Source organism: Scyliorhinus torazame, chromosome 2 (genome assembly GCF_047496885.1).
Source record: "Scyliorhinus torazame isolate Kashiwa2021f chromosome 2, sScyTor2.1, whole genome shotgun sequence".
NCBI lineage: Eukaryota > Metazoa > Chordata > Chondrichthyes > Carcharhiniformes > Scyliorhinidae > Scyliorhinus > Scyliorhinus torazame.
In genome coordinates, this window is record NC_092708.1 from 404,971,369 (window position 1) to 404,987,936 (window position 16,568).

The window sequence follows — 16,568 nt, forward strand, 5'->3', positions numbered from 1 at the left end:
AGGAGCAGGAAGCCTGGCTGATTTCCCCCCTCTATCTCTAACCCAGGGGTCACTGGGCAGTGATCAGGAGCAGGAACACTGGCTGATTTCCCCTCTCTCTCTCTAACCCTGGGGTCACTGGACAGTGATCAGGAGCAGGAACCCTGGCTGATTTCCCCTCTCTCTAACGCAGGGATCGCTGGACAGTGATTAGGAGCAGGAACCCTGGCTGATTTCCTCTCTCTCTGTAATCCAGGGATCACTGGACAGTGATCAGGAGCTGGAACCCTGGCTGATTTCCCCTCTCTCTCTAACCCAGGGATCACTGGACAGTGATCAGGAGCAGGAGCCCTGGATGATTTCCCCTCTCTCTCTCTCTAACCCAGGGATCACTGGACAGAGATTAGGAGAGGGAACCCTGGCTGATTTCCCCTCTCACTCTAACCCAGGGATCACTGGACAGTGATTAGGAGCAGGAACACTGGCTGATTTCCTCTCTCTCTCTAACCCAGAGATCACTGTACAGTGATCAGGAGCAGAAACCCTATCTGATTTCCGCTCTATCTCTAACCCAGAGATCACTGGACAGTGATCAGGAGCAGGAACCCTGGCTGATTTTCCCTCTCTCTCTAACCCAGGGATCACTGGACACTGATCAGGAGTAGGAACCCTGGCTGATTTCCCCTCTCTCTCTCAAACCCAGGGATCACTGGAGAGTGATCAGGAGCAGGAACCCTGGCTGATTTCCCCTCTCTCTCTAACCCAGGGATCACTGGACAGTGATCAGGAGCAGGAACTCTGGCTGATTTCCCCTCTCTCTCGAACCCAGGGATCACTGGACAGTGATTAGGAGCAGGAACCCTGGCTGATTTCCCCCCTCTCTCTAACCCAGAGAGCAGTGGACAGTGATCAGGAGCAGGAACCCTGACTGATTTCCTCTCTCTTTCTCTGACCCAGGGATCACTGGACAGTGATCAGGAGCAGGAACCCTGGCTGACTTCCCCTCTCTCTCTCTAACCCAGGGATCACTGGACAACGATCAGGAGCAGGAAGCCTGGCTGATTTCCCCCCTCTCTCTCTAACCCAGGGGTCACTGGGCAGTGATCAGGAGCAGGAACCCCGGCTGATTTCCCCTCTCTCGAACCCACGGATCACTGCACAGTGATTCGGAGCAGGAACCCTGGCTGATTTCCACTCTCTCTCTAACCCAGGGATCACTGGACAGTGATCAGGAGCAGGAACCCTGGCTGATTTCCCCTCTCTCTCTAACCCAGAGATCACTGGAGAGTGATCAGGAGCAGGAACCCTGGCTGATTTCCTCTCTTTCTCTAACCCAGAGATCACTGGACAGTGATCAGGAGCATGAACCCTGGCTGATTTTCCCTCTCTCTCTCAAACCCAGGGATCACTGGACAGTGATCAGGAGCAGGAGACCTGGCTGATTTCCCCCCTCTCTCTCTCTAACCCAGGGATCACTGGACAGAGATTAGGAGAGGGAACCCTGGCTGATTTCCCCTCTCACTCTAACCCAGGGATCACTGGACAGTGATTAGGAGCAGGAACACTGGCTGATTTCCTCTCTCTCTCTAACCCAGGGATCACTGTACAGTGATCAGGAGCAGGAACCCTATCTGATTTCCGCTCTATCTCTAACCCAGAGATCACTGGACAGTGATCAGGAGCAGGAACCCTGGCTGATTTTCCCTCTCTCTCTAACCCAGGGATCACTGGACACTGATCAGGAGTAGGAACCCTGGCTGATTTCCCCTCTCTCTCTCGAACCCAGGGATCACTGGACAGTGATTAGGAGCAGGAACCCTGGCTGATTTCCACTCTCTCTCTCTAACCCAGGGATCACTGGACAGTGATCAGGAGCTGGAACCCTGGCTGATTTCCCCCCTCTCTCTAACCCAGAGAGCACTGGACAGTGATCAGGAGCAGGAACCCTGGCTGATTTCCTCTCACTTTCTCTAACCCAGGGATCACTGGACAGTGATCAGGAGCAGGAACCCTGGCTGACTTCCCCTCTCTCTCTCTAACCCAGGGATCACTGGACAGTGATCAGGAGCAGGAACCCTGGCTGATTTCCCCTCTCTCTCTCCAACCCAGGGATCACTGGACAGTGATCAGGAGCAGGAACCGTGGCTGATTTCCCCTCTATCTCTAACCCAGGGGTCACTGGGCAGTGATCAGGAGCAGGAACACTGGCTGATTTCCCCTCTCTCTCTCTAACCCTGGGGTCACTGGACAGTGATCAGGAGCAGGAACCCTGGCTGATTTCCCCTCTCTCTAACGCAGGGATCGCTGGACAGTGATTAGGAGCAGGAACCCTGGCTGATTTCCTCTCTCTCTGTAATCCAGGGATCACTGGACAGTGATCAGGAGCAGGAACCCTGGCTGATTTCCCCTCTCTCTCTAACCCAGGGATCACTGGACAGTGATCAGGAGCAGGAGCCCTGGCTGATTTCCCCTCTCTCTCTCTCTAACCCAGGGATCACTGGACAGAGACTAGGAGAGGGAACCCTGGCTGATTTCCCCTCTCACTCTAACCCAGGGATCACTGGACAGTGATTAGGAGCAGGAACACTGGCTGATTTCCTCTCTCTCTCTAACCCAGGGATCACTGTACAGTGATCAGGAGCAGGAACCCTATCTGATTTCCGCTCTATCTCTAACCCAGAGATCACTGGACAGTGATCAGGAGCAGGAACCCTGGCTGATTTTCCCTCTCTCTCTAACCCAGGGATCACTGGACACTGATCAGGAGTAGGAACCCTGGCTGATTTCCCCTCTCTCTCTCAAACCCAGGGATCACTGGAGAGTGATCAGGAGCAGGAACCCTGGCTGATTTCCCCTCTCTCTCTAACCCAGGGATCACTGGACAGTGATCAGGAGCAGGAACTCTGGCTGATTTCCCCTCTCTCTCGAACCCAGGGATCACTGGACAGCGATTAGGAGCAGGAACCCTGGCTGATTTCCACTCTCTCTCTAACCCAGGGATCACTGGACATGATCAGGAGCAGGAACCCTGGCTGATTTCCCCCCTCTCTCTAACCCAGAGAGCACTGGACAGTGATCAGGAGCAGGAAGCCTGGCTGATTTCCTCTCTCTTTCTCTAACCCAGGGATCACTGGACAGTGATCAGGAGCAGGAACCCTGGCTGACTTCCCCTCTCTCTCTAACCCAGGGATCACTGGACAGTGATCAGGAGCATGAACCCTGGCTGACTTCCCCTCTCTCTCTCTAACCCAGGGATCACTGGACAACGATCAGGAGCAGGAAGCCTGGCTGATTTCCCCCCTCTCTCTCTAACCCAGGGGTCACTGGGCAGTGATCAGGAGCAGGAACCCTGGCTGATTTCCCCTCTCTCTCTCTCACCCAGGGGTCACTGGACAGTGATCAGGAGCAGGAACCCTGGCTGATTTCCCCTCTCCAACCCAGGGATCACTGGACAGTGATCAGGAGCAGGAGCCCTGGCTGATTTCCCCTCTCTCTCTCTCTAACCCAGGGATCACTGGACAGTGATCAGGAGCAGGAACCCTGGCTGATTTCCCCTCTCTCTCTCTAACCCAGGGATAACTGGGCAGTGATCAGGAGCCGGAACCCTGGCTGATTTCCTCTCTCTCTCTCTAACCCAGGGATCACTGGACAGTGATTAGGAGCAGGAACCCTGGCTGATTTCCCTTCTCTCTCTAACCCAGGGAACACTGGACAGTGATCAGGAGCAGGAACCCTGGCTGATTTCCCCTCTCTCTAACCCAGGGATCACTGGACAGTGATCAGGAGCAGGAACCCTGGCTGATTTCCCCCCTCTCTCTCTCTAACCCAGGGATCACTGGACAGTGATCAGGAGCAGGAACCCTGGCTGATTTCCTCTCTCTCTCTGTAACCCAGGGATCACTGGACAGTGATCAGGAGCAGGAACCCTGGCTGATTTCCTCTCTCTCTCTCTAACCCAGGGATCACTGGACAGTGATCAGGAGCAGGAACCCTGGCTGATTTCCCCTCTCTCTTTAACCCAGGGATCACTGGGCAGTGATCAGGAGCAGGAACCCTGGCTGATTTCCCCTCTCTCTCTAACCCAGGGATCACTGGACAGTGATTAGGAGAAGGAACCCTGGCTGATTTCCACTTTCTCTCTAAACCAGGGATCACTGCGCAGTGATCATGAGCAGGAACCCTGGCTGATTTCCCCCCTCTCTCTCTCTCTCTAACCCAGGGATCACTGGACAGTGATCAGGAGCAGGAATCCTGGCTGATTTCCTCTCTCTCTCTCTAACCCAGCGATCACTGGACAGTGATCAGGAGCAGGAATCCTGGCTGATGTCCTCTCTCTCTCTCTCTTACCCAGGGATCACTGGACAGTGAGCAGGAGCAGGAACCCTGGCTGATTTCCCCTCTCTCTGTAACCCGGGGATCACTGGACAGTGATCAGGAGCAGGAACCCTGGCTGATCTCCCCACTCTCTCTAACCCAGAGATCACTGGACAATGATCAGGAGCAGGAACGCAGGCTGATTTCCCCTCTCTCGAACCCAGGGATCACTGGACAGTGATTAGAAGCAAGAACCCTGGCTGATTTCCCCTCTCTCTCTAACCCAGGGATCACTGGGCAGTGATCAGGAGACTGAAACCCTGGCTGATTGCCCCTCTCTCTAACCCAGGGCTCACTGGACAGTGATCAGGAGCAGGAACACTGGCTGATTTCCTCTCTCTCTCTAACCCAGGGATCACTGTACAGTGATCAGGAACAGGAACCCTATCTGATTTCCCCTCTCTCTCTAACCCAGAGATCACTGGACAGTGATCAGGAGCAGGAACCCTGGCTGATTTTCCCTCTCTCTCTAACCCAGGGATCACTGGACAGTGATCAGGAGCAGGAACCCCGGCTGATTTCCCCTCTCTCGAACCCACGGATTACTGCACAGTGATTCGGAGCAGGAACCCTGGCTGATTTCCACTCTCTCTCTAACCCAGGGATCACTGGACAGTGATCAGGAGCAGGAACCCTGGCTGATTTCCCCTCTCTCTCTAACCCAGAGATCACTGGAGAGTGATCAGGAGCAGGAACCCTGGCTGATTTCCTCTCTTTCTCTAACCCAGAGATCACTGGACAGTGATCAGGAGCATGAACCCTGGCTGATTTTCCCTCTCTCTCTCAAACCCAGGGATCACTGGACAGTGATAAGGAGCAGGAGCCCTGGCTGATTTCCCCTCTCTCTCTCTCTAACCCAGGGATCACTGGACAGAGATTAGGAGAGGGAACCCTGGCTGATTTCCCCTCTCACTCTAACCCAGGGATCACTGGACAGTGATTAGGGGCAGGAACACTGGCTGATTTCCTCTCTCTCTCTAACCCAGGGATCACTGTTCAGTGATCAGGAGCAGGAACCCTATCTGATTTCCGCTCTATCTCTAACCCAGAGATCACTGGACAGTGATCAGGAGCAGGAACCCTGGCTGATTTTCCCTCTCTCTCTAACCCAGGGATCACTGGACACTGATCAGGAGTAGGAGCCCTGGCTGATTTCCCCTCTCTCTCTCGAACCCAGGGATCACTGGACAGTGATTAGGAGCAGGAACCCTGGCTGATTTCCACTCTCTCTCTAACCCAGGGATCGCTGGACAGTGATCAGGAGCAGGAACCCTGGCTGATTTCCCCTCTCTCTCTCTAACCCAGGGATCACTGGACAGTGATCAGGAGCAGGAACCCTGGCTGACTTCCCCTCTCTCTCTCTAACCCAGGGATCGCTGGACAGTGATCAGGAGCAGGAACCCTGGCTGATTTTCCCCCTCTCTCTCTAACCCAGGGATCACTGGACAGTGATCAGGAGCAGGAACCCTGGCTGATTTCCTCTCTCTCTCTAACCCAGGGATCACTGGACAACGATCAGGAGCAGGAAGCCTGGCTGATTTCCCCCCTCTCTCTCTAACCCAGGGGTCACTGGACAGTGATCAGGAGCAGGAACCCCGGCTGATTTCCCCTCTCTCGAACCCACGGATCACTGCACAGTGATTCGGAGCAGGAACCCTGGCTGATTTCCACTCTCTCTCTAACCCAGGGATCACTGGACAGTGATCAGGAGCAGGAACCCTGGCTGATTTCCCCTCTCTCTCTAACCCAGAGATCACTGGAGAGTGATCAGGAGCAGGAACCCTGGCTGATTTCCTCTCTTTCTCTAACCCAGAGATCACTGGACAGTGATCAGGAGCATGAACCCTGGCTGATTTTCCCTCTCTCTCTCAAACCCAGGGATCACTGGACAGTGATCAGGAGCAGGAGCCCTGGCTGATTTCCCCTCTCTCTCTCTCTAACCCAGGGATCACTGGACAGAGATTAGGAGAGGGAACCCTGGCTGATTTCCCCTCTCTCTCTCTCTAACCCAGGGATCACTGGACAGTGATTAGGAGCAGGAACACTGGCTGATTTCCTCTCTCTCTCTAACCCAGGGATCACTGTACAGTGATCAGGAGCAGGAACCCTATCTGATTTCCGCTCTATCTCTAACCCAGAGATCACTGGACAGTGATCAGGAGCAGGAACCCTGGCTGATTTTCCCTCTCTCTCTAACCCAGGGATCACTGGACACTGATCAGGAGTAGGAACCCTGGCTGATTTCCCCTCTCTCTCTCAAACCCAGGGATCACTGGACAGTGATTAGGAGCAGGAACCCTGGCTGATTTCCACTCTCTCTCTAACCCAGGGATCACTGGACAGTGATCAGGAGCAGGAACCCCGGCTGATTTCCCCTCTCTCGAACCCACGGATCACTGCACAGTGATTCGGAGCAGGAACCCTGGCTGATTTCCACTCTCTCTCTAACCCAGGGATCACTGGACAGTGATCAGGAGCAGGAACCCTGGCTGATTTCCCCTCTCTCTCTAACCCAGAGATCACTGGAGAGTGATCAGGAGCAGGAACCCTGGCTGATTTCCTCTCTTTCTCTAACCCAGAGATCACTGGACAGTGATCAGGAACCCTGGCTGATTTTCCCTCTCTCTCTAACCCAGGGGTCACTGGACACTGATCAGGAGTAGGAACCCTGGCTGATTTCCCCTCTCTCTCTCGAACCCAGGGATCACTGGACAGTGATCAGGAGCTGGAACCCTGGCTGATTTCCCCCCTCTCTCTAACCGAGAGAGCACTGGACAGTGATCAGGAGCAGGAACCCTGGCTGATTTCCTCTCTCTTTCTCTAACCCAGGGATCACTGGACAGTGATCAGGAGCAGGAACCCTGGCTGACTTCCCCTCTCTCTCTCTAACCCAGGGATCACTGGACAGTAATCAGGAGCAGGAACCCTGGCTGATTTCCCCTCTCTCTAACCCAGGGCTCACTGGACAGTGATCAGGAGCAGGAACCCTGGCTGATTTCCCGCCCCCCCCCCTCTCCCTCTAACCCAGGGATCACTGGACAGTATCAGGAGCAGGAACCCTGGCTGATTTCCCCTCTCTCTCTAACCCAGGGATCACTGGGCAGTGATCAGGAGCAGGAACCCTGGCTGATTTCCCCTCTCTCTCTAACCCAGGGCTCACTGGACAGAGATCAGGAGCAGGAATCCTGGCTGATTTCCCCTCTCTCTCTAACCCAGGGATCACTGGACAGTGATCAGGAGCAGGAACCCTGGCTGATTTCCGCCCCCCCCCTCTCTCTCTAACCCAGGGATCACTGGACAGTGATCAGGAGCAGGAACCCTGGCTGATTTCCCCTCTCTCTAACCCAGGGGTCACTGGACAGTGATCAGGAGCAGGAACCCTGGCTGATTTCCCCTCTCTCTCTCTCTCTAACCCAGGGATCACTGGACAGTGATCAGGAGCAGGAACCCTGGCGGATTTCCCCTCTCTCTCTAACCCAGGGATCACTGGGCAGTGATCAGGAGAAGGAACGCTGGCTGATTTCCCCTCTCTCTAACCCAGGGATCACTGGACAGTGATTAGGAGCAGGAACCCTGGCTGATTTCCCCTCTCTCTCTAACCCAGGGATTACTGGACAGTAATCAGGGGCAGGAACCCTGGCTGATTTCCCCTCTCTCTCTCTCTCTAACCCAGGGATCACTGGACAGTGATCAGGAGCAGGAACCCTGGCTGATTTCCCCTCTCTCTCTAACCCAGGGATCACTGGGCAGTGATCAGGAGCAGGAACCCTGGCTGATTTCCCCTCTCTCTAACCCAGGGATCACTGGACAGTGATTAGGAGCAGGAACCCTGGCTGATTTCCCCTCTCTCTCTAACCCAGGGCTCACTGGACAGTGATCAGGAGCAGGAACCCTGGCTGATTTCCCCTCTCTCTCTAACCCAGGGATCACTGGACAGTGATCAGGAGCAGGAACCCTGGATGATTTCCCCTCTCTCTCTCTCTCTAACCCAGGGATCACTGGACAGTGATCAGGAGCAGGAACCCTGGCTGATTTCCCCTCTCTCTCTAACCCAGGGATCACTCGGCAGTGATCAGGAGAAGGAACGCTGGCTGATTTCCCATCTCTCTAACCCAGGGATCACTGGACAGTGATTAGGAGCAGGAACCCTGGCTGATTTCCCCTCTCTCTCTAACCCAGGGATCACTGGGCAGTGATCAGGAGCAGAAACCCTGGCTGATTTCCCCTCTCTCTAACCCAGGGATCACTGGGCAGTAATCAGGAGACTGAAACCCTGGCTGATTTCCCCTCTCTCTAACCCAGGGCTCACAGGACAGTGATCAGGAGCAGGAACACTGGCTGATTTCCCCTCTCTCTCTAACCCAGGGATCACTGGGCAGTGATCAGGAGCAGGAACCCTGGCTGATTTCCCCTCCCTCTCACCCAGGGATCACTGGGCAGTGATCAGGAGCAGGAACCCTGGCTGATTTCCCCCCCCTGCCCTCTCTCTCTAACCCAGGGCTCACTGGACAGTGATCAGGAGCAGGAACCCTGGCTGATTTCCCCCCCCCCCTCTCCCTCTAACCCAGGGATCACTGGACAGTGATCAGGAGCAGGAACCCTGGCTGATTTCCCCTCTCTCTCTAACCCAGGGATCACTGGACAGTGATCAGCAGCAGGATCCCTGGCTGATTTCCCCTCTCTCTCTCTCTCTAACCCAGGGATCACTGGACAGTGATCAGGAGCAGGAACCCTGGCTGATTTCCCCTCTCTCTCTAACCCAGGGATCACTGGGCAGTGATCAGGAGCAGGAACCCTGGCTGATTTCCCCTCTCTGTAACCCAGGGATCACTGGACAGTGATCAGGAGCAGGAACCCTGGCTGATTTCCGCTCTCTCTCTCTCTCTCTAACCCAGGGATCACTGGACAGTGATCAGGAGCAGGAACCCTGGCTGATTTCCCCTCTCTCTCTAACCCAGGGATCACTGGGCAGTGATCAGGAGAAGGAACCCTGGCTGATTTCCCCTCTCTCTAACCCAGGGATCACTGGACAGTGATTAGGAGCAGGAACCCTGGCTGATTTCCCCTCTCTCTCACCCAGGGATCACTGGGCAGTGATCAGGAGCAGGAACCCTGGCTGATTTCCCCTCTCTCTAACCCAGGGATCACTGGGCAGTGATCAGGAGACTGAAACCCTGGCTGATTTCCCCTCTCTCTAACCCAGGGCTCACTGGACAGTGATCAGGAGCAGGAACCCTGGCTGATTTCCCCTCTCTCTAACCCAGGGATCACTGGACAGTGATTAGGAGCAGGAACCCTGGCTGATTGCCTCTCTCTCTCTAACCCAGGAATCACTGGGCAGTGATCAGGAGCAGGAATCCTGGCTGATTTCCCCTCTCTCTAACCCAGGGATCACTGGGCAGTGATTAGGAGCAGGAACCCTGGCTGATTTCCCCTCTCTCTCTAACCCAGGGATCACTGGACAGTGATCAGGAGCAGGAACCCTGGCTGATTTCCCCTCTCTCTAACCAAGGGGTCACTGGACAGTGATTAGGAGCAGGAACCCTGGCTGATTTCCCCTCTCTCTCTCTCTCTAACCTAGGGATCACTGGACAGTGATCAGGAGCAGGAACCCTGGCTGATTTCCCCTCTCTCTCTAACCCAGGGATCACTGGGCAGTGATCAGGAGAAGGAACCCTGGCTGATTTCCCCTCTCTCTAACCCAGGGATCACTGGACAGTGATTAGGAGCAGGAACCCTGGCTGATTTCCCCTCTCTCTCTAACCCAGGGATCACTGGGCAGTGATCAGGAGACTGAAACCCTGGCTGATTTCCCCTCTCTCTAACCCAGGGCTCACTGGACAGTGATCAGGAGACTGAAACCCTGGCTGATTTCCCCTCTCTCTAACCCAGGGCTCACTGGACAGTGATCAGGAGCAAGAACCCTGGCTGATTTCCCCCGCTCTCTCTCTCTAACCCAGGGATCACTGGACAGTGATCAGGAGCAGGAGCCCTGGCTGATTTCCCCTCTCTATAATCCAGGGGTCACTGGACAGTGATCAGGAGCAGGAACCCTGGCTGATTTCCCCTCTCTCTCTCTCTCTCTAACCCAGGGATCACTGGGCAGTGATCAGGAGCAGGAACCCTGGCTGATTTCCCCTCTCTCTAACCCAGGGATCACTGGACAGTGATTAGGAGCAGGAACCCTGGCTGATTTCCCCTCTCTCTCTAACCCAGGGCTCACTGGACAGTGATCAGGAGCAGGAACCCTGGCTGATTTCCCCCCCCCCCCCCTCTCTCTAACCCAGGGATCACTGGACAGTGATCAGGAGCAGGAACCCTGGCTGATTTCCCCTCTCTCTAACCCAGGGATCACTGGACAGTGATCAGGAGCAGGAACCCTGGATGATTTCCCCTCTCTCTCTCTCTCTAACCCAGGGATCACTGGACAGTGATCAGGAGCAGGAACCCTGGATGATTTCCCCTCTCTCTCTCTCTCTAACCCAGGGATCACTGGACAGTGATCAGGAGCAGGAACCCTGGCTGATTTCCCCTCTCTCTCTAACCCAGGGATCACTGGGCAGTGATCAGGAGAAGGAACGCTGGCTGATTTCCCATCTCTCTAACCCAGGGATCACTGGACAGTGATTGGGAGCAGGAACCCTGGCTGATTTCCCCTCTCTCTCTAACCCAGGGATCACTGGGCAGTGATCAGGAGCAGAAACCCTGGCTGATTTCCCCTCTCTCTAACCCAGGGATCACTGGGCAGTGATCAGGAGACTGAAACCCTGGCTGATTTCCCCTCTCTCTAACCCAGGGCTCACTGGACAGTGATCAGGAGCAGGAACACTGGCTGATTTCCCCTCTCTCTCTAACCCAGGGATCACTGGGCAGTGATCAGGAGCAGGAACCCTGGCTGATTTCCCCTCCCTCTAACCCAGGGATCACTGGGCAGTGATCAGGAGCAGGAACCCTGGCTGATTTCCCCCCCCCTGCCCTCTCTCTCTAACCCAGGGCTCACTGGACAGTGATCAGGAGCAGGAACCCTGGCTGATTTCCCCCCCCTCTCCCTCTAACCCAGGGATCACTGGACAGTGATCAGGAGCAGGAACCCTGGCTGATTTCCCCTCTCTCTCTAACCCAGGGATCACTGGGCAGTGATCAGGAGCAGGAACCCTGGCTGATTTCCCCTCTCTCTCTAACCCAGGGATCACTGGGCAGTGATCAGGAGAAGGAACCCTGGCTGATTTCCCCTCTCTCTAACCCAGGGATCACTGGACAGTGATTAGGAGCAGGAACCCTGGCTGATTTCCCCTCTCTCTCACCCAGGGATCACTGGGCAGTGATCAGGAGCAGGAACCCTGGCTGATTTCCCCTCTCTCTAACCCAGGGCTCACTGGACAGTGATCAGGAGCAGGAACCCTGGCTGATTTCCCCTCTCTCTAACCCAGGGATCACTGGACAGTGATTAGGAGCAGGAACCCTGGCTGATTGCCTCTCTCTCTCTAACCCAGGGATCACTGGGCAGTGATCAGGAGCAGGAATCCTGGCTGATTTCCCCTCTCTCTAACCCAGGGATCACTGGACAGTGATCAGGAGCAGGAACCCTGGCTGATTTCCCCTCTCTCTCTAACCCAGGGATCACTGGGCAGTGATCAGGAGCAGGAACCCTGGCTGATTTCCCCTCTCTCTAACCCAGGGGTCACTGGACAGTGATTAGGAGCAGGAACCCTGGCTGATTTCCCCTCTCTCTCTAACCCAGGGATCACTGGGCAGTGATCAGGAGACTGAAACCCTGGCTGATTTCCCCTCTCTCTAACCCAGGGCTCACTGGACAGTGATCAGGAGACTGAAACCCTGGCTGATTTCCCCTCTCTCTAACCCAGGGCTCACTGGACAGTGATCAGGAGCAAGAACCCTGGCGGATTTCCCCCCTCTCTCTCTCTAACCCAGGGATCACTGGACAGTGATCAGGAGCAGGAGCCCTGGCTGATTTCCCCTCTCTATAATCCAGGGGTCACTGGACAGTGATCAGGAGCAGGAACCCTGGCTGATTTCCCCTCTCTCTCTCTCTCTCTCTAACCCAGGGATCACTGGACAGTGATTAGGAGCAGGAACCCTGGCTGATTTCCCCTCTCTCTCACTCTAGCCCAGGGATCACTGGACAGTGATCAGGAGCAGGAACGCTGGCTGATTTCCTCTCTCTCTCTCTAACCCAGGTATCACTGGACAGTGATCGGAAGCAGGAACCCTGGCTGATTTCCCCTCTCTCTAACCCAGGGATCACTGGACAGTGATTAGGAGCAGGAACCCTGGCTGATTTCCTCTCTCTCTCTAACCCAGGGATCACTGGACAGTGATGAGGAGGAGGAACCCTGGCTGATTTCCCCTCTCTCTCTCTAACCCAGGGATCACTGGACAGTGATCAGGAGCAGGAACCCTGGCTGATTTCCCCTCTCTCTCTAACCCAGGGATCACTGGACAGTAATCAGGGGCAGGAACTCTGGCTGATTTCCCCTCTCTCTCTAACCCAGGGCTCACTGGGCAGTGATCAGGAGCAGGAACCCTGGCTGATTTCCCCTCTCTCTAACCCAGGGATCACTGGACAGTGATCTGGAGCAGGAACCCTGGCTGATTTCCCCTCTCTCTCTAACCCAGGACTCACTGGGCAGTGATCAGGAGCAGGAACCCTGGCTGATTTCCCCTCTCTCTAACCCAGGGCTCACTGGGCAGTGATCAGGAGCAGGAACCCTGGCTGATTTCCCCTCTCTCTCTAACCCAGGGATCACTGGACAGTGATCAGGGGCAGGAACCCTGGCTGATTTCCCCTCTCTCTAACCCAGGGCTCACTGGACAGTGATCAGGAGCAGGAACCCTGGCTGATTTCCCCTCTCTCTAACCCAGGGATCACTGGAGAGTGATCAGGGGCAGGAACCCTGGCTGATTTCCTCTCTCTCTCTAACCCAGGGATCGCTGGACAGTGATCAGGAGCAGGAACCCTGGCTGATTTCCCCTCTCTCTAACCCAGGGATCACTGGGCAGTGATCAGGGGCAGGAACCCTGGCTGATTTCCCCTCTCTCTCTAACCCAGGGATCACAGGACAGTGATCAGGAGCAGGAACCCTGGCTGATTTCCTCGCTCTCTCTAACCCAGGGATCACTGGGCAGTGATCAGGAACTTGTGTTTCTCTGTGGCTCTCTGTGGGCAGTGTGGAGCCCCGGTCTGTTTGAAGTGCTGAGATCTGCGATGTTGCCACACACAACGGCTGAGACTTACCTGGATTTATTCTGCAGGGTGGAGCACTTCCTGTGTGGCCCGTCGGTTAGAACCTCTAATGGGTACAGGGGCACCAAAGGGTTAAACTGCAAAGCAAAAGATGTGAAAGCAGCAGTTAGAGGGAGACAGGATTTGTGCCGAATCTGCAATTTCTGAGGAAGCAACTGGATTGCAATGGGGGCCAATCAGGAAAAAGCTGCCACCTCTTGTGGGGGAAGAGTCACAGAGGCCCCACATGATGCTACTCCCAAAGACCATCACCCATCACAACATCGCAGACCCCCCGGGAGGGCTAATGGCCTCCTCCTGTTCCTGTGTAACAGGTTTAAGGGGCTGAATGACCGCCTCCTGTTACTCTGTTCCTCCATCTCTCTCTACCTAGCCCTCTCTGCCTTCTGGTGACATTTTCTAAAGGGTGTTTCCACATTGACAACAGCCAAGAATCCAAACCACAACTTTGATCACTGAAGATGTAATTCATCACCAGGATAAACAGGAGGAAGACAGCGTTCAGCTTACCCCACGTAAGGGCTGCAGTCGGTTCAGGACACTCCACTCTCGGTACTGACCCCTCACACAGAGGTTTCTCCGCAATCTACAACAAGAAAGAGGATCATCAAAACACTTCCCATTCCTGCAGCACTCAAAGATTTGACACACTCGTTGACCCCCCACCCCCCCACACCCCACCCCCCGTCCGTCCCAACCCGAGACCGCAGCAGTCAGCTCAGACCAACCCGAGACCGCAGCAGTCATTTCGGACCAACCCGAGACCGCAGCAGTCAGCTCAGACCAACCCGAGACCGCAGCAGTCATTTCGGACCAACCCGAGACCGCAGCAGTCAGCTCAGACCAACCCGAGACCGCAGCAGTCAGCTCGGACCAACCCGAGACCGCAGCAGTCAGCTCAGACCAACCCGAGACCGCAGCAGTCAGCTCTGACCAACCCGAGACCGCAGCAGTCAGCTCAGACCAACCCGAGACCGCAGCAGTCAGCTCAGACCAACCAGAGACCGCAGCAGTCAGCTCAGACCAACCCGAGACCGCAGCAGTCAGCTCAGACCAACCCGAGACCGCAGCATTCAGCTCAGACCAACCCGAGACCGCAGCAGTCAGCTCAGACCAACCCGAGACCGCAGCAGTCAGCTCAGACCAACCCGAGACCGCAGCAGTCTGCTCAGAACCCGAGACCGCAGCAGTCAGCTCAGAACCCGAGACCGCAGCAGTCAGCTCAGACCAACCCGAGACCGCAGCAGTCAGCTCGGACCAACCCGAGACCGCAGCAGTCAGCTCGGACCAACCCGAGACCGCAGCAGTCAGCTCGGACCAACCCGAGACCGCAGCAGTCAGCTCAGACCAACCCGAGACCGCAGCAGTCAGCTCAGACCAACCCGAGACCGCAGCAGTCAGCTCGGACCAACCCGAGACCGCAGCATTCAGCTCAGACCAACCCGAGACCGCAGCAGTCAGCTCGGACCAACCCGAGACCGCAGCAGTCAGCTCGGACCAACCCGAGACCGCAGCAGTCAGCTCAGACCAACCCGAGACCGCAGCAGTCAGCTCAGACCAACCCGAGACCGCAGCAGTCAGCTCGGACCAACCCGAGACCGCAGCAGTCAGCTCAGACCAACCCGAGACCGCAGCAGTCAGCTCAGACCAACCCGAGACCGCAGCAGTCTGCTCAGAACCCGAGACCGCAGCAGTCAGCTCAGACCAACCCGAGAACGCAGCAGTCAGCTCAGACCAACCCGTGACCGCAGCAGTCAGCTCGGACCAACCCGAGACCGCAGCAGTCAGCTCAGACCAACCCGAGACCGCAGCAGTCAGCTCAGACCAACCCGAGACCGCAGCAGTCAACTCAGACCAACCCGAGACCACAGCAGTCAGCTCAGACCAACCCGAGACCGCAGCAGTCAACTCAGACCAACCCGAGACCACAGCAGTCAGCTCAGACCAACCCGAGACCGCAGCAGTCAGCTCAGACCAACCCGAGACCGCAGCAGTCAGCTCAGAACCCGAGACCGCAGCAGTCAGCTCAGACCAACCCGAGACCGCAGCAGTCAGCTCAGACCAACCCGAGACCGCAGCAGTCAGCTCAGACCAACCCGAGACCGCAGCAGTCAGCTCAGACCAACCCGAGACCGCAGCAGTCAGCTCAGACCAACCCGAGACCGCAGCAGTCAGCTCGGACCAACCCGAGACCGCAGCAGTCTGCTCGGACCAACCCGAGACCGCAGCAGTCAGCTCAGACCAACCCGAAACCGCAGCAGTCAACTCAGACCAACCCGAGACCGCAGCAGTCTGCTCGGACCAACCCGAGACCGTGGCTGGGGCCTGGCTCAGTTTCAGCTGCTTGAGGCAGAATCACTAATGCCTTTCTCCATTTGGGACACGACCAAAAAGATTGAGTTGAAGAGAGAGGTATAGGGGGTAAAGGTGCCTCGGCCACGAAAACTTTAAACCCGCAGCATCGGCAAGTCACCGGGCTGGGTTTGGATTGGACGGAGAGGGGGGACAGCGAAACTTCGCTGATTCCGGGCTGGGTTTGTATTGGACGGAGAGGGGGGACAGCGAAACTTCGCTGATTCCGGGCTGGGTTTGTATTGGACGGAGAGGGGGGACAGCGAAACTTCGCTGATTCCGGGCTGGGTTTGTATTGGACGGAGAGGAGGGACAGCGAAACTTCGCTGATTCCGGGCTGGGTTTGTATTGGACGGAGAGCGGGGACAGCGAAACTTCGCTGATTCCGGGCTGGGTTTGTATTGGACCGAGAGGAGGGACAGCAAAACTTCGCTGATTCCGGGCTGGGTGTGTATTGGACGGAGAGGGGGGACAGCGAAACTTCGCTGATTCCGGGCTGGGTTTGTATTGGACGGAGAGCGGGGACAGCGAAACTTCGCTGATTCCGGGCTGGGTTTGTATTGGACGGAGAGGGGGGACAGCGAAACTTCGCTGATTC

At 55.9% G+C, this 16,568-nt stretch overlaps 1 protein-coding gene across 1 annotated transcript in view; it reads right to left on the reverse strand.

Moving 5' to 3' along the window:
• Positions 1-16,568, reverse strand: part of LOC140407727 (G patch domain-containing protein 2-like) — a 275,429-nt gene that overhangs the window by 124,030 nt on the left and 134,831 nt on the right. The window contains exons 3-4 of the mRNA XM_072495023.1: positions 14,129-14,204; positions 13,610-13,695 (exon numbers count right to left, since the gene is read on the reverse strand). Coding sequence (XP_072351124.1) covers positions 13,610-13,695; positions 14,129-14,204 — 162 coding nt within the window. The remainder of the gene's footprint in view (positions 1-13,609; positions 13,696-14,128; positions 14,205-16,568) is intronic.